The sequence below is a fragment of the Cervus canadensis genome, chromosome 14 (genome assembly GCF_019320065.1).
Source record: "Cervus canadensis isolate Bull #8, Minnesota chromosome 14, ASM1932006v1, whole genome shotgun sequence".
Taxonomy (NCBI): Eukaryota; Metazoa; Chordata; class Mammalia; order Artiodactyla; family Cervidae; genus Cervus; species Cervus canadensis.
The window spans coordinates 16,444,876-16,469,740 of NC_057399.1; the positions used below are offsets into that span (position 1 = coordinate 16,444,876).

General features: G+C 36.2%; 2 protein-coding genes and 1 long non-coding RNA gene across 3 annotated transcripts in view; all 3 read right to left on the bottom strand.

Annotated features, from left to right (window-relative positions):
* Positions 1–24,865, bottom strand: part of LOC122453152 — a 133,679-nt gene that overhangs the window by 56,484 nt on the left and 52,330 nt on the right. The gene's annotated exons all lie outside the window — the stretch shown is intronic.
* On the bottom strand, positions 3,757–4,725 carry LOC122453151 (olfactory receptor 2D3-like). The gene has a single exon (XM_043487016.1). The coding sequence runs from the start codon at positions 4,678–4,680 to the stop codon at positions 3,757–3,759; it is 924 nt and encodes a 307-aa protein (XP_043342951.1). The 5' UTR covers positions 4,681–4,725.
* Positions 15,540–16,463, bottom strand: LOC122453150 (olfactory receptor 2D3-like). Its single transcript, XM_043487015.1, has one exon. It carries the CDS (start codon positions 16,461–16,463, stop codon positions 15,540–15,542), a length of 924 nt encoding a protein of 307 aa, XP_043342950.1.

The following is a 24,865-nucleotide window of genomic DNA, read 5'->3' on the forward strand; positions in this document are numbered from 1 at the left end:
ATGATGGTTTAAGATTGACCATCATAAACATATCAGAGCATTTCACTTTTCAAGAAGGATACACATGATCTTGCTGTGTCTACCCAGTCCACATTTGAAACTGTGCTCTCTTACATTCACTCTAACTCCTTTGACCTTCTTATTGTCCACTACACGGTTCAAAATTATTTCTGCTTTAGAGCCAGTTAGTAGCTATTCTCCTAGCCTGTGATGTTTTTCTGTCAAATCTGCTTGTCTTACTACTTCTTGTCATTCATATCTCATCTTAAAAATCTTAACTTTTCAAAAAGGTTACCAATTGAAGTGTCATGCACCCAAACCAAAAGGCATTATCACACACTGTGTTTTAATTTTTTTCATTGTATTTATCATTATGTAAAACTTTCTTACACCTTGGTTTACCTGATCACTCTCTGTTTCCGCTTTCCAAAATGAAAATTCCATGAGAGCATGGACTCTGCTATGTGTGTGTCATAGCTTCTTCTCCATAAAAATTGAGGTATGAATATAGAATAGTCTCTATAATAGCAATGTATATGCATGTAAGTGCGTGTGTATATCTTCGCTGATGAAATAGAGGAATATGCTATGTTTGTACATACAAAGATTACTATTTTATTTTAAAACAATATATTAGTTTTTTGCTAAATAACCTATAAATTCGAAGTTATAACCATCAAAACTGTAATGGCATTTTTAAAAGTGAATTTGGATAAGCTAAGAAGTAGAAAATTGTAGAATAGATGATATATAAGAGAGATGTCCTACCAACTAAAACTACAGTAATTGAAATATAACAAAGTGTAGTAGTTGATAAATATGCAATATTCATATTGAAATTTAGTATATTTTATGGTGTATTTGATATTAATGGGAAAAGATGAGTAACCATACTAGAAAAAAATGGCTAAATATTTAGGAAAATAGTACCATATTAATTCATAACACATGAATATATATATATTCTCCTAAAATAAATTCTAGATTTTTTAAAGATCTAATGGTTAAAGCACAGTCTAATGTCAGGCTGTCCGCCCCAGGTTCATGTCCCTCTTCTTTCTGTGCATATGTGGGACCATGTGGTTGAACTTCAACCAGTGGAATATGATGTGTGCTCCTTCTCAGGCACAGAACCTACCAATGAAAAACCTTTTAATCTTCATTTTTGGATATTGACATGCAAGATAACCATGAAACCTGCAAATAGCAGAACTTCTGTCAACCTAGGTCTATACATCTTCCACTCCATCTCTCAACTAGAATTTGTATAAGTGAAAAATAAGCTTCTGCTTGTTAAACCACTGAGATTTGAGATTTATCTGTTAGAACAGGGATTGATAAACACACCTGGGGAAGTTTATGGGAACACATTCATCTTTGTATTGTCTATGACTTGCTGTCCCACGGCAATAGTAGTTGTGATGGGACAGTGTGGCCTGCAAAGCCTAAATATATTTAGTTTCTACCCCTTTACAGAAAAAGTTTGCTGACTACTATGCTAAAGCAAATAGTATTATTTTACATAAAGGAAAACTGTAAGCAGATTAGGTAGGGGATCACTGTATAAAGAGAACCAGGCATGGCTTTCTTGATATAGGAAGCAGGCATTTTTCACCTAAAACTTTTTGTGGTCTAAGTCGGGCCATATTGCTAGCCCTTGAGCAGGTCTCAGTAATTAATGATCTTAAGGGAGCAAAAGAATACAGAAAAGGCAAGAAAAACAAGAAATCCTTCCTTCTCTTGACTTTGCCTTAGCTGTGTCTTTTGACTTGATACCCACCAAAAGGTGAATCCAGATTTGGGGTATCAAAACTAGAACTAGAATTGGAAGATGACATAGAATATTTTTGTTATATTAAGGGTGAGAAAAGCCTCTCTTAGTAAAAAGAAAAGGACTCTAGCCTTTTACCACCACCCCCCATCACACCTTTATCTGGTTGACTCTTATATCCTTCAGTTTTCAACTTAAAAGTTGCCTCCTCACAAATTGATTCTGTATGATTTCCAAAAGTCTATAATTATGCCATTCAATTATTCTGCTGTAATAATCTTTGCCAAGGTCAGTAGTGACCAAATTGACAAATTCAATAGGCTTTTATCAGTAATACATAAAACTCTGAGTCATTTGAGAAACCTTTCCTGGACGGTCACTCTTCTCACCACATCTGACCCTCCATCTGTTTCTCTGATTCTTGCTGCCTCAGACTTGATTGGCTATACTTCCACCTTGAAATGTTGGTAACGGCAAGGTTCTGTCTTGGATTCTTTCCCACTATCTTTCTTGAACATCACATCTCATCCACAATTGCACTTCAGATTTGCCTTGGGATATTGTCACAAAACATCTGTATTGCCTCCATCTTTGCCACCCTGTGGTCTATAATAGGACCAAGAATTTGCATTTTAATATAACTCCTTCAAGATTGCAATGCATAAGCTTGGTTTTCTGATTAAAACCTTTGGCACATATCCTGAGATATGTCAAATTTCACTTGCAAATATATACAGTAAACTTGAAGATCGATTTCTCTAGCCCATATCTCTCTTTTAAACTCTAGCTTTATCCATTCATTCGAAAACAATGTTTCTTGAGCAATAACAATGGCTAGGTACTTTACTATAAATGATAATGTAGAAATCAACAAAGCAGTCACAGTTTTTACTGCCGTGGAATTTGCAGCCTAACGGATGACTCAGATGTTAAGCAAATAATTACACAATTGGCTTCTACAAAAGCCATTCCATTACCTAAAATTCAGTGTACAATTTTTAGTGTGCTTAAGAATCACTTGGGACTCATTACAAATGGAGAATCCTAAGATCAACTTCCCTACTCCATCGTGTATTGAGCAATATTTTCAAAAAACAACCTAGGAATCATTTTAAGTCATAATATATAAAACTATGGTCTGCATTATAAATGTCTCACCAAGGCATAAAGTAGTGCCACAGTTCTCATTTTCTTAACTTCATCCTCATTATCTATTACTGTCTTATAAATTATCCATATTCAACATTTTCAGAATTACATGCTGGGCAAATTCTTCAGTACAAAAAAGAGTATTTTTCAGTCTAGATTCTGTCTTACTTTCATCTGTATAGCTCATTATTTTCTTAACATATACATACTCTTAGAAAAATTCTGCCATTTGCTGTTCATTAAATATTCTCCCTTTAAAATTTCAGATATTGTTAAGATGAGAATTTTAAGCTATGCTGGAAATATAACACCATCAAGACTTTACTTTTTTTACATCTATAGCCTGATCTTCCAGAAATATACCTGAAATATATGATGTATTCAAAATATATTTGATGAATGCATGCAAGTGCATGCATTTTCAATGAAGAAAATGAATCCATTTGCCAGAAATACATTCTTGTATTTGTGATAGTTTTTGTTTGCTTCTTTGTTTTTTTGATGTCCAGTTGTCTACTTGTTTTGATTTCTTTATTAGCTTGTATGGGCTTGCAGAGTAGTGACTGTTTATTCATCAACTTTTCATTTCCTTCCTTCCTTTCTTTCTATATTTTTCTCCCTTCTTTTCCTTTCTATATTACTTTCCTGTGTCTACCAAGGTCCCTTGCTTTGATTAGGCAATATGCTGAACTTATTTGAGAAGACATGTGGGAAAATAGGAGAAGAAAAAAGAAATGTAGGAATGGAATGAAAATGGGGAAATTTTATAATAAAGTCACTTCTCTCCACATCCCTAAAACTGTCATCAAAATCAGAGATTCCCACATTCAAAAAAACTATTTTGCAGTCACCCTCCTGAGAGCCCCTTTGACATCCTTGTTCCTCAGACTATAAATGATGGGGTTCAGCATGGGTGTGACTGCTGAGTAGAAAACAGAAATCACTTTATCTCTTTCATTCATTATCTTGGAGTTCGGTCTCATGTAGGCAAATATTGCTGAGCCATAGAAGAGGACAACAACAGTGAGATGGGAGCCACAGGTAGAGAAAGCCTTGAGCCGTCCCTCCCCAGATTGCATCTGGATCACAGTGGAGATGATATTCCAGTAGGAGACCAGGATCAGGGAGACAGGAGCTAGGAGGATGGCCACACCCATTGCAAAGATGGCCATTTCTGTCCTGTAGGTGTCTGCAGAAGCCAGCTTCAGGAAGGCAGGAGGTTCACAAAAAAAATGGTTAATGATATTGTTCCCTCGGTAGGGCAGACACAACGTGAATGTGGTGTCCACCAGAGACACAAATGCTCCACTGGCCCAGGATCCTATGGCCAGCTGGGCACATACCCAATGTGTCATGATGGTGGTATAGCGCAGGGGCTTGCAGACAGCTACATACCGGTCATAGGACATCACTGCCAGCAGAGCACACTCAGTACACCCAACCAGAAGTAGAACAACTATCTGTGTTGAGCATCCAGCAAAGGAAATGGTTTTCCTTTTGACCAGGAAGTGGACTAGCACCTGGGGAACTGTAGTAGTAGAGAAACAGAGATCAGCAAAGGACAAGTTTCTAAGGAAAAAGTACATGGGTGTGTGGAGCCTGGAATCTATGTGAATGAGCACAACAATAAGCAGATTTCCCAGAACAGTCAGCAGGTAGATGATCAGAAAAAGGAAGAAGAGCAGGACTTGTGTGTGTGGGTCCTGTGAAAGGCCCAGGAAGACAAATTCAGTCACATATGTTTGGTTTGCTTCTCCCATGAATATTTAATACTCTTTATAGGTCAGCACCAAGAAAAAAAAAGCACACACATATTGATCAGTTAAAAACTATATGAGTAACAAGCATTTTATCAATCAATATACAAAACTGGGCCATTGACTTCCAACTCTTATCTGCTTCCATATGTTAGAAGAGTTTTCTTTTTGCTTGGTAGTTCTGACAATTGAAATCTATTTCTGATTTTTCTCTGCCCTTGAATCTTTCAGTAGAACCAGAGAGCCAGCAATCATCTTGAATTTATGAGATGACCGAGCCTTGGCTGGACTACACATAGTTCTGAGAGGATTATAAGAGCTGCTCACAGTACATCCTTCCTTTTATATAAGCTTGGGAAACAAATATACTGCAGTTGCTTTAAACCTGTTAGATTTTTATATTGCAAACTGATAACATTTGTGAAGGCAGATTTTTGTCTTTATATTTACAAAGTAATCCTAAACAAGTGCTCTGAAGCCTGGAAAAGGAAGTTACAGGAAGGTATTGTTGTTTGTAATCCCGGCCCTTAAATTCGCCTGTCATTGAGAAGAGGACGCTGAGGTGCATCAGTAAAAATAGCTGCCTCTCTGTGGTGTCCTCTCAATATGCCCTATTCTGTCCTCAACACTCTTTTCTCTCTCTTTGCACAAAGCCCTTTGGCAAGAATAATACTAATTATTGTGTGTCAGGCAATTTCCTGGGGCCAGTCATTATTGTTTCTTTATCCTTTTAATTTTAAATCTTAATTCCATGAATTAATTATTATTATCTCCCAAATACAGAAGATGAAACAGACTCAGAGAAATTTTCAAACTGGTTCCTCTACGCCTTTGTCACCCTTTCTATATCCTGCGATTATGTTCCTTTCTTACTAAAAAACTGGTTGTAGAGAAGGTTAAGGTTCAGCCCAGTTCTCTCCACTCCTTGAAGATAAATCCACAGACTTTCTCCGTTTTAAGGGTTTTAGAGCTCATCCACTATGGCAGAGCTATTTATCAGTTCAATTCAGTCGCTCAGTCGTGTCTGACTATTTTCAACCCCATGAACTGCAGCACACCAGGCCTCCCTGTCTATCACCAACTCCCAGAGTTAACTCAAACTCATATTTATAGGCCCACAAATAACAGGCATATTTGAACATATTTTAAAGCATTTTGAGGTGTCCTGCCTAAAGGACAATAGAGAGAATTCACAGAAAAATATTGAGAAAACTGACAAAGATTATTTGCAGATCTCTAATTGTACATCTTTAAAAAGCTCAAAGGGATCTAAAGCAAGCTTAGTAAGATGAGTAAGTGAAAAATAAGTAGAAATTTTAGTAAAAAAAAGAATTCCTTCACAGTCACTAAACTTAACAGTATACAGTTAAAAAACATTCAAAGACCTATGTGAAGAAAACCAGGAAACATTATATTTGAATAAATGAATAGGCAGATTAATTTTATGCATCAATTCAGTCAGTTGCTAAGTTGTGTCTGACTTACATAGAACATAATCTTGTAAAGATGTTCATTTCATCCAAATTAATCCATAAATTGATTGAAATTCCAACCAAATTCACAGAAGATTTTTGTAATGGAATTTAATAAGCTTATTTTTAAGTTCTTCTAGATTAGTAATTTTATAGGAGAAAATGAGGTGTGGAAAAGAAAAATGACGGAGTAGAGGAAACATACCCAACCAGATATAAAATATGTAATAAAATTTTCCATCCTTACTAATATTGTATATACTGAACCAGTATAAAGCATTTGACCAATAAATATATTATAGAACAGAAATATTTCCTAGTATGTATGAAAATTTTATATTTGACAAATGTGGCATCTGAAGTGTATCACTCAGTAAAAGATATAGAACAATTGGATATTCACTTTAGAATATTACATGTATATGTTTATATAAGCATATTTATACATACATATAAGTATAAGCAATAATTAATCCCAATTGAATTATCTAATTTTTAAAAACACTTTAATTTTCTATGTAACTAGATAGTCTGTCTATCTATTTTTTGATTTATCTATCTAGTGGTCTATTCAATCTTTGGGTAGTAAAAACTTCCCTAAACAAGCACACACATACATACACACAAAGAGAAAGAAATCATAAAGAAAAATGCCCACAAAACTGGCAATTTAAGAATATCAGGATGCTACGAGTGGATGCCACTCGAAACAAAATTTAAAATAAATAAATCTGAGAAAATATTTGCAAACACTTTAACAGAATTTTAAAATTATTCTTAACATATAAAGGACTTACAAAATCAACTGTATATAACTGTATAGCATAAATACATATATAGGCAAATTGTCAGACTTTTATGTGATACCTCATTTTAATCTTTTAAATGGAGTGTGAATGGGTGTGTGTATCTGTGTATACATGTATATTTGTGGCATATGTGTGTTTCCACAGTCATTTCTCCTTTAGTGAGAGTCAACTGTTCATGGGCTGCTGCCATTTGTCAGGAGACGGCATAACTCATTGATGGGCAGTTGGGGCTCGGTAGCTAAACTACAGGGTTTAAATCCTAGTTTTTCTGGTTGATATGTGACTAATAGCAAATTACTTGGCTTTTCTGTGCCTTCCTTTCCTCATCTGCAAAATGATGAGATTAATAATACATATCTTATAGTGTTTATGTAAACATTAAATAACATACAAAGCATTTAAAGAAATTAGGAGAGTAAACAAAGCTAGCCCATAATATTATGTATAATATCCCATCACAGTAATGGGATTGTAATCTAGAAGTAACTGAAAGGTTAGGAAAATTAAGGACAAACCATAGTAACACATGGCTGCTATGCCTGAATGAGGAAAATGCTGCTTCTCCCTGTTTTTACACTTTTCCTTCTTTTGCCCTTTGTTCATCCTTTGGAACTGGATCTGTGTTGCTAGCTAAATTCAATGTTAAGGCCAAATATGATAGGGGATGGAGAGGCTTCTAAGTATGTGGAATGAAGGGGCAAAGACAAACTTAATAGTTTGATTTAGTCATGTTTTTCTCTCTTTTTGAAAGTCTTACAATGGAAATTTCCAAACGTATATGAAAGTGAAGAGAATAGTAAATAAAATGTCAAATACTTAATAATAAGATTCAAATGCATTAACCAGTTTTGATAATTTGATCATCTAATTTATTAGAGTTTGACATAATAAAATATACAAATAGCTATTTAAAAGCTCCTTTATTGCTGAAAGTCTAAAAGAGAAATTATTGTCATATAAGTCTGACATTAGAACCTAGCTTTATTTCAAAATTCAAACATAAAAAATAAAAATAACCATATTTAAAGATTCTTACAAAGTCTATTGTGCTATAGAAGAATAGTTTGTATACATGATTTGTAGATCAATAGAAATTAATGTTAACAGTGATTATCCCCAGAAAGTAGAATTCTCGAGGGAGCAGGGCAAGTGACTGAGATCACAATTTTTTTCTTTTTTTTTTTCACAATTTTACTTTTTAACCTTATCTATACTGTTTGACTTCTACAATGCAGCCTGCATTTTCTAAGTAAAGAAGAAAATTTAAATTATTTAAAATGAAAAACCTGAAGGAATTACAATGATAATACAGTACAAACAATATAAATTGTAACAATGAAGATAATATTAGAATAATGTAAAAGCTGAAAGATATATCACCAGATCAGAATAAAAATTAGAACCTTCAAAAGCTGTGCAAGAATTGCGTAAATGCTTCTGATAAGTCAGTAAAGCACATATTATTCAGCAAATCATGCTGAAATGATTGACCACAGGCATACCTTTTTTTATTGCACTTCACCTTACTATGCTTTGCAGATACTGCATTTTTTTTTTAATAAATTGAAGATTTGTGGCAATTCTGAGTTGAGCAAGTCCACTTGCACTATTTTTTTCTGAAAGCATTTTTGCATTTAGTGTATCTGTATCGTGTTTTGGTAATTCTTGCAATATTTTAAACCTTCCACTAGCAAAAAGATTATAACTTGCTGAAGACTCAGATAATAGTTAGCATTTTTAGTAATAAAGTATTTTTTAATTAAGGCATGTACATTTTTTTTTAGACATAATGTCATGGCACCCCTAATAGTCTTTAGTATATTTAGTGTAAATATAACTTTTATTATATGTGCTGGGAAGCCAAAAAACTCACGACTCACGTTATTGCAATACTCACTTTATTGCAGTGGTCTGCAACTGAACCCATAGTATCTCTGAGGTATGCCTAGAGTTGACAAACAACTGAAATGTGTCCACTTCACTCACTACAAAGAAAACACTACAGAAGGGTGAAGGATATGTGTCTGCTCATTACACGTGGACACACACATATAAATAACCTTAAACATTTAAAAATAAGGTAACTATCCATTGATCTCATGTAGCAGAATACCTTTCTGAGCATTACAACAAAAGTGCAAACTATAAAAAAACCTAACTTATTTTACTTCAATTTTAACCTTTACACATTCATTCAAACAGGACAATAGCAAGAAAATACATAACCTGATTTTAAAGTGAAAGAACTGAATAGATATTTCTCAAAAGAAAGCATACAAATGGCCAACAGGGATATGAAAAGAGGCTCAATGTCACTAATCATCAGGGAAATATAAATAAAACCACAATGACAAATAATCTCACACCTATTAGGAGAACTACTATTAAAAAGACAAAAGATAATGCATTTTGACGGAATGTGGAGAAAAGGGGACACTTACATTGTTGGTGGGAAGCGATTTGAAAAACAGTATGGAATTTCCCCTCAAAATTAAAAACAGAACTACCAAATGATCCAGTGGTCCCACTTCTGGATATATGATCAAAAGAAGTGAAATTTGTATCTCAGAGAGACATCTGCACTCCCAAGTTCATTACAGCATTATTCACAATAGCCAAGATTATGGAAAGAGCCTAAGAATCTGTTCATGGGTGATTGGATAAAGAAATTGTGATACAGACCCCCACACACATATGCAATGGAATATTATTCAGTCTTAAAGAGGAAGGAAATTTTGCCATCTGTGACAATTTGGATGAACCTGATGGACATTATGCTAATTGAAATAAACCAGAGACAGAGAGACAAGTACTTTATGTCCTAATTTGTACATGGCATCTGAAAAATTGATCTCATAGAAGCAAAGAGTAGAATAGTGGTTACCAGGGATTGGCAAGTAGGGAAAATAAGAAAATGTTGACAAAAGGGTAAAAAGTTTCAATCAGACAGGATGAATAAGTTATGAAGCTCTGATATATAGCACAGTGACTGTGGTTAATAATATTGTACTGTACACTTATTTGCTGAGAATAGATTTTAATTTTTCTCCCCCCCCAAAAGTAACTGTGAGGAGACATATATTAATTAACTTGATTTTGGTAATCATTTCACAATGTATACATACATCAAAACCTCACATTGTGTACCTTAAATATATGCAATATATATGCAATTTTTGTCAGTTATACCTCAGTAAAGCTGGGGAAAAAGTTTTTAATGCATTCACATTCACAAAACAAAATTTGAAAGTAAACAACAACATGGAAAAATTAACTTTAGCAAATGTAGGAGATCAAGGATTAATATTCTTGATATTAATTTTATAATTAGTATAAAAAGTCTAATGATTATCAGAAAATAAATTACAAATATTATAGGAAAAAGGTGTATACATGAGTTGACAATTCATAATTAGTAAATTTCAATCTCAATACAAGAAAAAGCACATTAAAATTAGATGTCTTTTTGACCATCACATTGGCATGAATTTTTAAAATTTGTAGTATTCAATGATAATGAAGTTCTTGTTTCTTTGGAAACAAAAATATTAAAACCTGCATAATGGGTAATTTGTCAACATAGAGAAAATGCATTAAAATGAGCAGTATACTTTGATAAAGTAAATTCAGACTTACTATTTTATCATGAATAAATATAATACTATTTCATCAAAAAACAATATGGATAAAATAAATCTGTGAGGATTTTGTTACAGTATTATAAGTACAACTCTTTGAAAGAAGAAATATTCTCAAAAAATCAAATATAGAACATCCAAATGATGGAATACTATGCAGTCCCTGAAAAACTGTAAAATTATTTAATATCAAAATTTTGCAAAATATTTAAGATGAAATGTGAATTATAAAAATATTTTATATTTAAAAATTTGCCTGGCCAAGGTGTTCATATGTGTGTCTTTCTGGGTGATGGGATTATAGAAAATTTTTCTTTCCATTTTTATGTGATTTTATATCTCTAATAAAAACAAATTGTTTTGTATGCAGAAAATAAGTAATCTTTCACTCAATCTTTTGTTCTGTATTTTCTGCCTACCTCTTCACTCTCATCTCTTGCCTCTGAGGCAGTGGGTATCCACAGCCTTGCAGTCACTCTAGTATCCCTGGTTAATAGCTTAATCCTCCTCCTTGGAGTTGCAGAAAAGAATTCATGAGGCCGTTATTCAGGAGAAGCTGCAAAAGATGAGCAAGTATTCTCTCTAGAAACCAGGGTGAAAAGAGAGAGGAACAGGAGAGTGAAAGGCAAAGCCCAATTCCAAAGAACAGACTCGAGATTTCAGACTCCCTAAGAGAATCAATGCTCCATAGTTATCCTCCCCACTCTCACCTGGGTGATGGGTGGTGAGGCAAACACAGGACAGTGGGATCGGTGATGAAGAGATAAGTTAATGAATGAAGAAAGCTGTGGTTTCTGCAGTCTGCTAATCCATATCCTAATAGTCAACCTCCACTGCAGTTTATAAAATATTCTGAAGGCTTGGACATCACCTGGGCTGTAAGTCTTATTCTATACCAAGCTAAGATGTGCCTTTTCATTAAGAGTTCAAACTTCTCTGGAGGATTTTCCTTGAAGGAAGTCTTTAAACCTGACATCCTAAGAGCTATTGTAAACAGGGCATTCCCTGGAGCAATCTGCACTTTTACCTCTTTTTTTTTTTTAACCTTTCCACAATGACAGATACCCTGGGGCATTTTTTATGGTAATCACAAACTGAAATACCTGAATCCTACCTGATGTCAATTTCTTCACTACTGTTTTCCAGATCAGTCTGAGGAATTCTGAGGTGTCAGAATTTTTTAAATAGTTTTCAATCATGACGGTATGAATCACGTAAAATACAGCTGACATACATATATGCTGCATTATTTTGATGATACCTCCTAATCTAAAAAGTGCCAGGAGATTTCAGAATCTCTGTCTGCAGCTATACTAAGAATGCTTTAATTATTTTCAGCTAATGGGACAAAAAACTAGAGGTACAAGATGCAATTTAAGATGTCATGACTGTTTAAATGAAAGCTATATTATAACTATTCAAATACAGAAGACTTTGAGAACTAAACATATAATACAGGACTATACAAATAATTCCAAAGGAGAATTCTTAATTTTCCAACCAAACTCCCCCCGTTTTGAGTCTTCTTCATTATACACAGAATTGCTCAAAGCCTTGGCAGAGACATTTCATTCCTCTCTTTTTCCATCTCTATTTCTTATCTACTCCTAAGTCTTACCATCTCCTCTACCTCTCCATTGCTATAAGTCTAGTTAAGACCATCATTTCTCTCCTGGGTTACCAGAGCAAAGCTCAGTCTTACTGATTGCTTTTCTTGCTTCCATCCTTGTCCGCTTACAATCCATTCTCCATATAATGCTCAAAGGGAATTTTTAAAAGCACATTGGGATGATGACTTTCTATTGAACATAAAATCAAACACTTTTTTTCAGGACTTCCAAGGTTGTAATGAATTGAATTGTGTCACCCTAAAAGATGTTTAGTTGGAATCTCAGAATGTGACTTTTTTGGAACAAAGTTCTTTGCAGAAGTAATTATGGGAAATCTCAAGATGAGATCATCCTGAGCTAGTAGACCCTAAACCCAGTGAAGGATTCCTTTTTCAGAAAAGAGGAAGACAAAGAGAATGAAGGAACAAGGCATTTTGAAGACAAAGGCAGAGATTGGAGTTATGGTTCCACAAACCAAGGAAGTGTCCTCCACTAGAGCCTTCTGAGAGAGCATAATCTGCAGATATCTTTAACTTCAGACTTCTCACTTCTAGAACTATGAATTTCTATTGTTCTAAGTCACAGAGTTTGTGGAAATTTGTTATGGCAGCCCTAGGAAGCTAATACCAAGACCCTACCAATCTGCCCTCTGCTTCTGTCTATGACCTCCTTCATTGCACTCCCCCTGTCACTCATCAGCCTCCAAACATTCTGATCTGTTTCTCTCCTTATTGCAAAAAAACTCATTCCAATCCAAGCCTTTAGACTCTGTGTTTTCTGTGCCCAAACACTCCTCTCTAAATCTCTTCTTGGTTGGTTCTTTCTTCTCAACCTTCTGGTCACAGCACAAATGTTGATTTCTACAAGATATAAGATGTCCTTTAATGAAATATCACCATCTCAGAAAGGTCTTTCTTGACCACCTGCTTAAAACAGCAGCCGGCCTTTCCTTGCTTTTATTTTCTCAAAGCACTTATCCCATCAGACACGTTATGTGTTTCATTGTTTATTCATTTTTATCACCCTCTTCTAAAATGTAAATTCAGTGGGGATAGGAATTTTAAGCTTTCCAGTTCTATATATCCAGCACCTAGAAGAGATCTCAATAAATATTTAGTTAATAAGTCAATTAGATATTCATTGCATAAATAAACTCAAACTGTGCTATTGAAAGCAATATTATATGGGTTGATTTAACACAAAAATAACAGTCATACATCCTGTAGAATAATGAAAGGAAATTTATTTCTTTTAAGGCTTGGGAAACTATTTTCTCTAGAAAACATGAGTAGTTCCCAGATTGTGGTGACTTCAGGAGCTTGTTAGTTTCTCACATGCTTTAATTCATCTATCTTCTGTGGCTCAGACAGTAAAGAATCTTCCTGCAATGTGGGAGACCCGGGTTCGATCCTCGGGTTGGGAAGAGCCCCTGGAGAAGGAAATGGCAACCTACTCCAGTACTCTTGCCTAGAAAACTCTATGGATGGAGGAGCCTGGTGGGCTACAGTCCATGGGGTCGCAAAGAGTCGGACACGACTGAGCAACTTCACTTTCTGCTGCACAGTCATCAATAGTCTGGCATCCAGTCAGAGGTGGGTGTTTTCTTTTAAAAATGTATTTAAGTATCTGTATTTTCTTATCCTGTTTGAGTTTTCTATAACTCAAAGTGAACCATGGTCACTTTGGCAGCAATCATTCCAATTATGTGCTACAACTTCCCTTATACTAAATGGAAAGGAAAGAGCAAGTAATGGACTGAGCTTTTGAATGGTCGTGAGGCAGCAGCATGTGTAAGTAGTTGCTGTTGTTTATAACATAGTTTCTCAAATAATCTCTGGAGCAGGATTTTGTTTCCTTGTATAGGTGCATGCTGGTTCACATAATCTGAAAACAATATACATCTATGTACATGGTGGATCTAGTATTGCACAGATTTATTCTCCCATGCAGGATCATTCTACACGATGTATTCAATTCAGCAAGGGCCTTGTCACATATAATGAACAGCACTGGGTACTCACAAAAGGTCATGGACATAGAAGCTGGAATTGTCAGAAGTCAGTGTGGCAAATTTGACTTTCATGAGGGCAGTGTACCAGGCTGGGAGTTGATTAGAAGCCACAGGTCTGTCGGTGATGCTGCTTCTGCTCTTACAGAGGATTATAGCAGAGCTAGCAAAGACTAAAAGCATCCTTTCACCCTACAGAGCAATCTTCACCTTCTAGGATTGCTTCTCATAGTCAGTGATTCTCTTCCACTTTCCAAAAGAGAGGACTGATGGGTGTTGGCAAGTCAAATCTGCAGAAGAGGGGAGAGCATATCTGAGGGGGAGCAGCTGTGGCATATTGGTGTCACAGGCAAAGGCCCTGAGAGTTCTGATGTGGGCAGTGTTCCTCTCCATTCCAGTTCCCTTACCGGCAATGACCCTTGGAGAGAAACTGCGTGATATACAGAAGATGTACCATATTTACTGGAATCTGAGGTCCCACACATTATTGTCTGAGCCAACAGTGTCCCCATGTGCTATTGGCTATAGGAGTATTTTGAGACTGCAGGAAATGAAACAAAAAGCCAAGGGTCCAGTATCAGAGTTTCAGGGCAAAAAAAGTCATTGATATCTTCTCACTAGAACTTTTAGAGTCTAGCGTAGGACTCCAAGACCTGTAGAAGACTGTATTTGATGTTAGCATGGGATGAGACTGACAACTAGCTGTGAAGTTTAGAATCAAAAGGTAATATCACTGGGTGAATATGGATTAGTGAATGAATAGTGCAGTGTAAATAAAGATCCTATTCAATATTTTTAAGTATTCATATAATGTAATGCATAAATATAATCAATATAATATAATATTATACTACACAATATAACAGCAAAGTTCTATTTTACTTGTCTCATCATAATAATAATCTATTATTAGATTAATAATAGATTAATAATATAATATTAATAATTATATTTATTACCTCAATAATTATATTAATAATTATAATAGATTGGTAATAGATTATTATTATTATGAGGCAAGTAATCAATAAACACAAAGGGTAATCTTGATCAAGATGCAGTAGACAAACTTGAAACATTAGATTGGTAATAGATTATTATTATTATGAGGCAAGTAATCAATAAACACAAAGGATAATCTTGATCAAGATGCAGTAGACAAACTTGAAACATTCTAGATGTACAAGGGCACCTGTATGTGCCTTACTGATGTATCAGCCTAGAGACACTTCAGAGAGAAAGCTGTTACAGATGTTGAATCACTTTAAAATGTCTTCATCCCCATAATGGTATGTCAATACAGAGATCATTGGCTCTAAGGGACTCTATCTTCCAAATACTTTTCTAAATGCCTGCTTAACATCTTTGTTCCTTAGGCTATAAATGAATGGGTTCATCATAGATGTTATGACTGAATAGAACACTGAGATCACCTTATCCCCCTCTTTCATTTTCTTGGAATTTGGATGCATATAGGTAAATATTGTTGATCCATAGAAGAAGACAACAACAATGAGATGAGAACCACATGTAGAAAAGACCTTGAGTCTCCTCTCCCCTGCCCGTATCTGAATCACAGTGGAGATAATATTCCAGTAAGAGAAAAGGATAAGGGAGAGAGGACCGAGGAGAATTATCACACCCATGGCAAAGATGGCCATCTCAGCTTTGTAAGGTTCTTCTGAAGCCAACTTCAAGAGTGCAGGAGGTTCACAAAAATAATGATTAATTATGTTCTGGCCATGGTATGAAAGATATAAAGTAAATGTTGTATCTACTAGAGACACAAGTGCTCCACTAGTCCAAGATCCTATGGACAGCTGAACACAAATCCTCTGGGTCATGAGAGTGGAGTAGAGAAGGGGCTTGCAGACAGCTACATAGCGGTCATAGGACATCACTGCTAGCAGGGAGCTTTCTGTACACCCAGCTACTAGAAAAAAAATCATCTGAATTGAGCACCCTGGCTTGGAAATGGTCTTTCTTGTTACCAGCAAATGGAATAGCATCTGTGGGACAATTGTTGTAGAGAAAAGGAGATCACTGAATGACAGGTTTTTAAGGAAGAAATACATTGGTGTATGCAATCGAGAGTCAATATGAATTAATAGTATGATGAGCAGATTCCCAAATACAGTCAGCAGGTAGATGATGAGAAATATCACAAATAGCATGATCTGGGTCTGCTGATCTGAAGAAAGGCCCAGCAAGATGAATTCAGTCAGATAGGTTTGGTTTTTTGTGCCCATGGATGTTTATTCCTAGCTACACAATAAGCATCAACAGAGCCATAAAAATCTGACTACATTTGAGCATCAGATCCTGAAAGTAAAGATCTCACTGGAATAAAAAAATGTATTTGATTTTTAAAAATTCTTATAAATATTTGACACGAATTTCTAAAAATTTCCACCACCATATTTCTACAGAAGCTGTCTAAAAAGAACACTAACATATTATGTGGATTTGAAAAATTATAAAGTTTTCTGCATTTAGTAGAGAACCCAGGTTTTTATTTTTTGTAGTTTACTTCTTAGTCAGCAGACTTTCACTTTTATTTCATCAAGAAGCAGAACAAATAATTAATTTTCCCTTTGTGATTCCAAGAGATGCCGTACCATCCTTCCAAGTAGAAAGTAAATTTTGAGACCATTTTATATGATTTTATAATCCACTGTCCTGATTATGTCCTAAATTCTTCACTGGATCAGAGAATCAAGGTTTGATGGAAGTGTTCAAGAGTAAGGCATGATCAGACTTCTGCGTGAGAGAGGCAGGACAGTGGAGACCAGTCCAGACTTAGACAGCACCACACACTTGGGAAATAGGGAGGGCCTTTTGTGGTGACCCAGTGCAGCCACAACAGCTGCCTGCAGAGTGGCAGGGTCTTATCTGGCATAACCATGTTCGAGCTCCCTCATGCTGCAGATGTATCAGAAGTCCAATCAGTCAGAGAGGTGCATGAGGCACTGGTTCAATACTCTCCAACCAGGCAGGAAACACCAGTCAAAGTCTATAGCTTTACCTCAGGAACAAGCAAGGAATAACCTGCTGAATCCAGGCTCCTGGGGAAAGAGTTTAGAAAGACTTAGGGAAGGTAGCAGGGTCATGGGCAAATGGCTAGGAATCAGGGCTGGATTCTGATATTCCAGGGAAAGGCTGAAGTCCTAGAACTGCCCTTTACAACGAAGGAGATGTCAGAGCAGAAAGTCAGCTACCTGGCAGGGACATCTTGGGATGGGGGTGGGGGGAGTCAAAGACTGCCAACATACAAGGGTTTGTTTTCACAGATAAAACCACACATCTAACTGGCAATATAGGACAAATGTGGCCTGATCAGTTGTGACTGGACCACCTGCTCATGAACTGCTAAGTAGGACTCAAAGACCACATGGTTACAGTGAGGTTTCTATTCATAAATATCTATCCAGATGGAAATGCAATGGATCCACCCTGAATCAACTGTATAATATATTGGCCTTGAGGAACCAGGAAGGCAGAGTCAGGAAATAACTTGAGGAACTGGTAAAACAAAATGAGAAATATCTTTTCCACTGATACAATGTAAAGGGAATACACAAGAGAATCATTGATAAACTGCCACCTCAGTAGCCAAAATAATCCACTACTGATTTCATTTCCCAATGATTTCTGACAAGCCCATTTTTTTTCACTGCTTCATCATTGTAAATTTACTTGTAATGAACTGTGCATATTTCATGTGTACAATTTGATGAGTTTTGATATATGTATATAATTACATGCTTTTTTAAAGTTCTCATTAATTTATACATAATTATTTGTTCACAAGCTTGTCTCCCAGGCTAGGTTTTATGTTTCTTCAGTGTAAAAATCCTATCTCAATCCATATGATGGCATCACCCAGTATAGAGTAAATTTTTAGGAAATATTCACTGACTGAATTAGTATATGAATGACTGAATACGTGCAGAAATGAATAGATTCCTCTCATACTCATAGGCACTGTCACAAACCTGCACTCAAACACTCCTAAGCTAATAGTGCTTTTAAAAGCATAGTATGAAGTTTGGAAGACAGAGGTGATGCAGGTCCAGCTTCATGTTATCTTTGGGATGAGGGGATCCTGTGACCACGAAGAGGGAGTAACACTAGGTGTGACCACCTGGAACACCGATATAAGAGAGAGGCGTCAGTGGTAGTTGTTCCTCTTCCAGTAGAAATAGGAACAGACCCTCCATATGCATCCTGTTCTCTTTTTCATTCTTATGCACAAGTGCAGACATGCAATGTGGCAGCAGCCTGAATACTAGGTGCTGGAGCAGGAAGTGTCCGCACACCTAACACTAGCACTCCTGTGCTTGGACTCTTCCCACCTCCCAGATAATGCCTAGTACGTTTCAAGAAGCTCTGTCTTGTGTCCTAGGTATTTTCCTGTGAGTTCAGTGGGAATCACCCAGAGAGTGTGGAAAAAGTGAAACAGGAAGAGAACACCTATGTAGCAGGGATGGAAGGTAAGAACACAGGAAGATTCTTATAGCTGAAAAGGGGTAGCAAGTTTGAGAGACAATGGATCTTTTGATTTCTTGTGCCTTTTAGCATACAAACTGACCACCTCGGTAAGTGCCCAGTAGCAAGATTTCTAAGAGTGAGAATTCATGAGAAGAGAGATAAAGAAAAATCTCTTCTCCCAAATAGACTGTGGATTGTAAAAATAAAGACACAGCCCTTCTCCCAGGATAAACTCTGGTTCTGCAGAGACTTGATGCCTTCAGCATCTTCCTCCTTCTTACCTGGAGACCAAGGATGAGTTTGTTCTAGAGACGGGGAGCTGTAGGTAAGCGGACCTGCCAGTGAGTCCAGCAGAGTGAGATCCAGAGATCCAAGCTGCACATCCAGAGTTTGGTTTTGGATGACAGTGATTCTCAGTCCTCTTTCCTAACAGCTGGGTATGAAATGGACTTTTCCGTGGATTCTATTTCAATTTCTGACTGTTTTCTTGGGTGAATTTTACACTACTTTGTAAGCACCAACACTGAATTGAGTCTTTCTCTGAGACGATCATAAAAGATGAGGTCCTGAGAGATGATGCCAGCAGGAGGTCCCCAGGGTATCGCTGAGCACACCTCCCTCTATTATCTCTACACAATGAGATACCATGGGATCTTTTGTAGATTTTTCTTTTTTCTGTTTATAATCATAGATTGAGTTCTGTGAATATCTTCTAATTCCCAGACTTTTTCTAACCAAAGAAAAAATTCTATAGGCTCTGCGTATGAGAAAGAATCAAGTCTCCCTTCTTGGGAGCGGAAGCAATATGTAAAATATATGCCAACAGGCATTTGTCCATCCTTTCATTTAAATCCTTAGAAAAGTGGAAGTATGCATCCTTTCTCGTATTTCTCACTTTAATTGCTTTTAAAATTATTGTTAATTTGAGGATATTATGGCTACCTTTTACAAAAGCTTAACTGATCTTAGAAAAGAACAGGTTTGAGATACTCTGTGTAAAAATCAAATGTTTGAACTATATGCTAAAGACAGATCCATACTTTTTCTTTCTTTCTTTTTTTTTTTTTAATTTTTTTATTAGTTGGAGGCTAATTACTTCACAACATTTCAGTGGGTTTTGTCATACATTGATATGAATCAGCCATAGATTTACACATATTCCCCATCCCGATCCCCCCTCCCACCTCCCTCTCCACCCGATTCCTCTGGGTCTTCCCAGTGCACCAGGCCCGAGCACTTATCTCATGCATCCAACCTGGGCTGGTGATCTGTTTCACCATAGATAGTATACATGCTGTTCTTTTGAAACATCCCACCCTCACCTTCTCCCACAGAGTTCAAAAGTCTGTTCTGTACTTCTGTGTCTCTTTTTCTGTTTTTGCATATAGGGTTATCGTTACCATCTTTCTAAATTCCATATATATGTGTTAGTATGCTGTAATGGTCTTTATCTTTCTGGCTTACTTCACTCTGTATAATGGGCTCCAGTTTCATCCATCTCATTAGAACTGATTCAAATGAATTCTTTTTAACGGCTGAGTAATATTCCATGGTGTATATGTACCACAGCTTCCTTATCCAGTCATCTGCTGATGGGCATCTAGGTTGCTTCCATGTCCTGGCTATTATAAACAGTGCTGCGATGAACATTGGGGTGCACGTGTCTCTTTCAGATCTGGTTTCCTCGGTGTGTATGCCCAGGAGTGGGATTGCTGGGTCATATGGCAGTTCTATTTCCAGTTTTTTAAGGAATCTCCACACTGTTCTCCATAGCGGCTGTACTAGTTTGCATTCCCACCAACAGTGTAAGAGGGTTCCCTTTTCTCCACACCCTCTCCAGCATTTATTGCTTGTAGACTTTTGGATAGCAGCCATCCTGACTGGCGTGTAATGGTACCTCATTGTGGTTTTGATTTGCATTTCTCTAATAATGAGTAATGTTGAGCATCTTTTCATGTGTTTGTTAGCCATCTGTATGTCTTCTTTGGAGAAATGTCTGTTTAGTTCTTGGCCCATTTTTTGATTGGGTCATTTATTTTTCTGGAATTGAGCTGCAGGAGTTGCTTGTATATTTTTGAGATTAATCCTTTGTCTGTTTCTTCATTTGCTATTATTTTCTCCCAATCTGAGGGCTGTCTTTTCACCTTACTTATAGTTTCCTTTGTAGTGCAAAAGCTTTTAAGTTTCATTAGGTCCCATTTGTTTAGTTTTGCTTTTATTTCCAATATTCTGGGAGGTGGGTCATAGAGGATCTTGCTGTGATTTATGTCGGAGAGTGTTTTGCCTATGTTCTCCTCTAGGAGTTTTATAGTTTCTGGTCTTACATTTAGATCTTTAATCCATTTTGAGTTTATTTTTGTGTATGGTGTTAGAAAGTGTTCTAGTTTCATTCTTTTACAAGTGGTTGACCAGTTTTCCCAGCACCACTTGTTAAAGAGGTTGTCTTTTTTCCATTGTATATTCTTGCCTCCTTTGTCAAAGATAAGGTGTCCATAGGTCGTGGATTTATCTCTGGGCTTTCTATTCTGTTCCATTGATCTATATTTCTGTCTTTGTGCCAGTACCATACTGTCTTGATGACTGTGGCTTTGTAGTAGAGTCTGAAGTCAGGCAGGTTGATTCCTCCAGTTCCATTCTTCTTTCTCAAGATTACTTTGGCTATTCGAGGTTTTTTGTATTTCCATACAAATTGTGAAATTATTTGTTCTAGTTCTGTGAAAAATACCGTTGGTAGCTTGATAGGGATTGCATTGAATCTATAGATTGCTTTGGGTAGAATCGCCATTTTGACAATATTGATTCTTCCAATCCATGAACACGGTATGTTTCTCCATCTGTTTGTGTCCTCTTTGATTTCTTTCATCAGTGTTTTATAGTTTTCGATGTATAGGTCTTTTGTTTCTTTAGGTAGATATACTCCTAAGTATTTTATTCTTTTTGTTGCAATGGTGAATGGTATTGTTTCCTTAATTTCTCTTTCTGTTTTCTCATTGTTAGTATATAGGAATGCAAGGGATTTCTGTGTGTTAATTTTATATCCTGCAACTTTACTATATTCATTGATTAGCTCTAGTAATTTTCTGGTAGAGTCTTTAGGGTTTTCTATGTAGAGGATCATGTCATCTGCAAACAGTGAGAGTTTCACTTCTTCTTTTCCTATCTGGATTCCTTTTACTTCTTTTTCTGCTCTGATTGCTGTGGCCAAAACTTCCAACACTATGTTGAATAGTAGTGGTGAGAGTGGGCACCCTTGTCTTGTTCCTGATTTCAGGGGAAATGCTTTCAATTTTTCACCATTGAGGGTGATGCTTGCTGTGGGTTTGTCATATATAGCTTTTATTATGTTCAGGTATGTTCCTTCTATTCCTGCTTTTTGGAGAGTTTTAATCATAAATGAGTGTTGAATTTTGTCAAAGGCTTTCTCTGCATCTATTGAGATAATCATATGGTTTTTATCTTTCAATTTGTTAATGTGGTGTATTACATTGATTGATTTGCGGATATTAAAGAATCCTTGCATTCCTGGGATAAAGCCCACTTGGTCATGGTGTATGATTTTTTTAATATGTTGTTGGATTCTGTTTGCTAGAATTTTGTTAAGGATTTTTGCATCTATGTTCATCAGTGATATTGGCCTGTAGTTTTCTTTTTTTGTGGCATCTTTGTCTGGTTTTGGAATTAGGGTGATGGTGGCCTCATAGAATGAGTTTGGAAGCTTACCTTCATCTGCAATTTTCTGGAAGAGTTTGAGTAAGATAGGTGTTAGCTCTTCTCTAAATTTTTGGTAGAATTCAGCTGTGAAGCCATCTGGTCCTGGGCTTTTGTTTGCTGGAAGATTTTTGATTACAGTTTCGATTTCCTTGCTTGTGATGGGTCTGTTAAGATCTATTTCTTCCTGGTTCAGTTTTGGAAAGTTATACTTTTCCAAGAATTTGTCCATTTCATCCAAGTTGTCCATTTTATTGGCATAGAGCTGCTGGTAGTAGTCTCTTATGATCCTTTGTATTTCAGTGTTGTGTGTTGTGATCTCTCCATTTTCATTTCTAATTTTGTTAATTTGGTTCTTCTCTCTTTGTTTCTTAATGAGTCTTGCTAATGATTTGTCAATTTTGTTTATTTTTTCAAAAAACCAGCTTTTAGCTTTGTTGATTTTTGCTATGGAATGGTGGAAATAAATGAAGCAGAGAGGAAAAAAGAAAAAAGGATCAAAAGAAATGAGGACAACCTCAGGGACCTCTGGGACGATGTGAAACGCCCCAACATTCAAATCATAGGAGTCCCAGAAGAAGAAGACAAAAAGAAAGGCCATGAGAAAATACTCGAGGAGATAATAGCTGAAAACTTCCCTAAAATGGGGAAGGAAATAGCCACCCAAGTCCAAGAAACCCAGAGAGTCCCAAACAGGATAAACCCAAGGCGAAACACCCCAAGACACATATTAATCAAATTAACAAAGATCAAACACAAAGAACAAATATTAAAAGCAGCAAGGGAAAAACAACAAATAACACACAAAGGGATTCCCATAAGGATAACAGCTGATCTATCAATAGAAACCCTCCAGGCCAGAAGGGAATGGCAGGACGTACTGAAAGTAATGAAAGAGAATAACCTACAACCTAGATTACTGTATCCAGCAAGGATCTCATTCAGATATGAAGGAGAATTCAAAAGCTTTACAGATAAGCAAAAGCTGAGAGAATTCAGCACCACCAAACCAGCTCTTCAACAAATGCTAAAGGATCTTCTCTAGACAGGAAATGTAGAAAGGTTGTATAAACGTGAACCCAAAACAACAAAGTAAATGGCAACGGGACCACACCTATCAATAATTACCCTAAATGTAAATGGGTTGAATGCCCCAACCAAAAGACAAAGATTGGCTGAATGGATACAAAAACAAGACCCCTATATATGCTGTCTACAAGAGACCCACCTCAAAACAAGAGACACATACAGACTAAAAGTGAAGGGCTGAAAAAAAATATTTCATGCAAACGGAGAGCAAAAGAAAGCAGGAGTCGCAATACTCATATCAGATAAAATAGACTTTCAAATAAAGGATGTGAAAAGAGACAAAGAAGGACACTACATAATGATCAAAGGATCAATCCAAGAAGAAGATATAACAATTATAAATATATATGCACCCAACATAGGAGCACCACAATATGTATGGCAAACGCTAACGAGTATGAAAGAGGAAATTAATAGTAACACAATAATAGTGGGAGACTTTAATACCCCACTCACAACTATGGATAGATCAACTAAACAGAAAATTAACAAGGAAACACAAACCTTAAATGACACAATGGACCAGCTTAGACCTAATTGGTACCTATAGGACATTTCACCCCAAAACAATCAACTTCACCTTTTTCTCAAGTGCACACGGAACCTTCGCCAGAATAGATCACATCCTGGGCCACAAATCTGGTCTTGGAAAATTCAAAAAAATTGAAATCATTCCAGTCATCTTTTCTGACCACAGTGCAGTAAGATTAGATCTCAATTACAGAAAAAAAATTGTTAAAAATTCAAACACCTGGAGGCTAAATAACACGCTTCTGAATAACCAACAAATCATAGAAGAAATCAAAAAAGAAATCAAAATATGTATAGAAATGAATGAAAATGAAAACACAAAAACCCAAAACCTATGGGACACTGTAAAAGCAGTGCTAAGGGGAAGGTTCATAGCATTACAGGCTTACATCAAGAAACAAGAAAAAAACCAAATAAATAACCTAACTCTACACCTAAAGCAATTAGAGAAGGAAGAAATGAAGAACCCCAGAGTTAGCAGAAGGAAAGAAATCTTAAAAATCAGGGCAGAAATAAATACAATTCTTAATCTTCACTTCTTTCACTCTCAAGCCCTTCTAATACCAAGCTCAAATCCTCACCAAATAGTCTTGTTTGCCCAAACTATGTCTATATTTTTCTCAGTTATTAAATGTGATTTCCATTCACTCATTCATTTGAGTGTATATAACCTTTAGATTTTGAATTTTTTTTTAATAAAGAATTCATGGGGATGAGATCAAGATGGTAGAGGAATAGCATATGGAGCTCACATCTACAAAATCATTATAATACATCTATAAGTGGAACTGTTCACACAGAACATCCGCTAAATGCCAGAAGAAGACCTCAG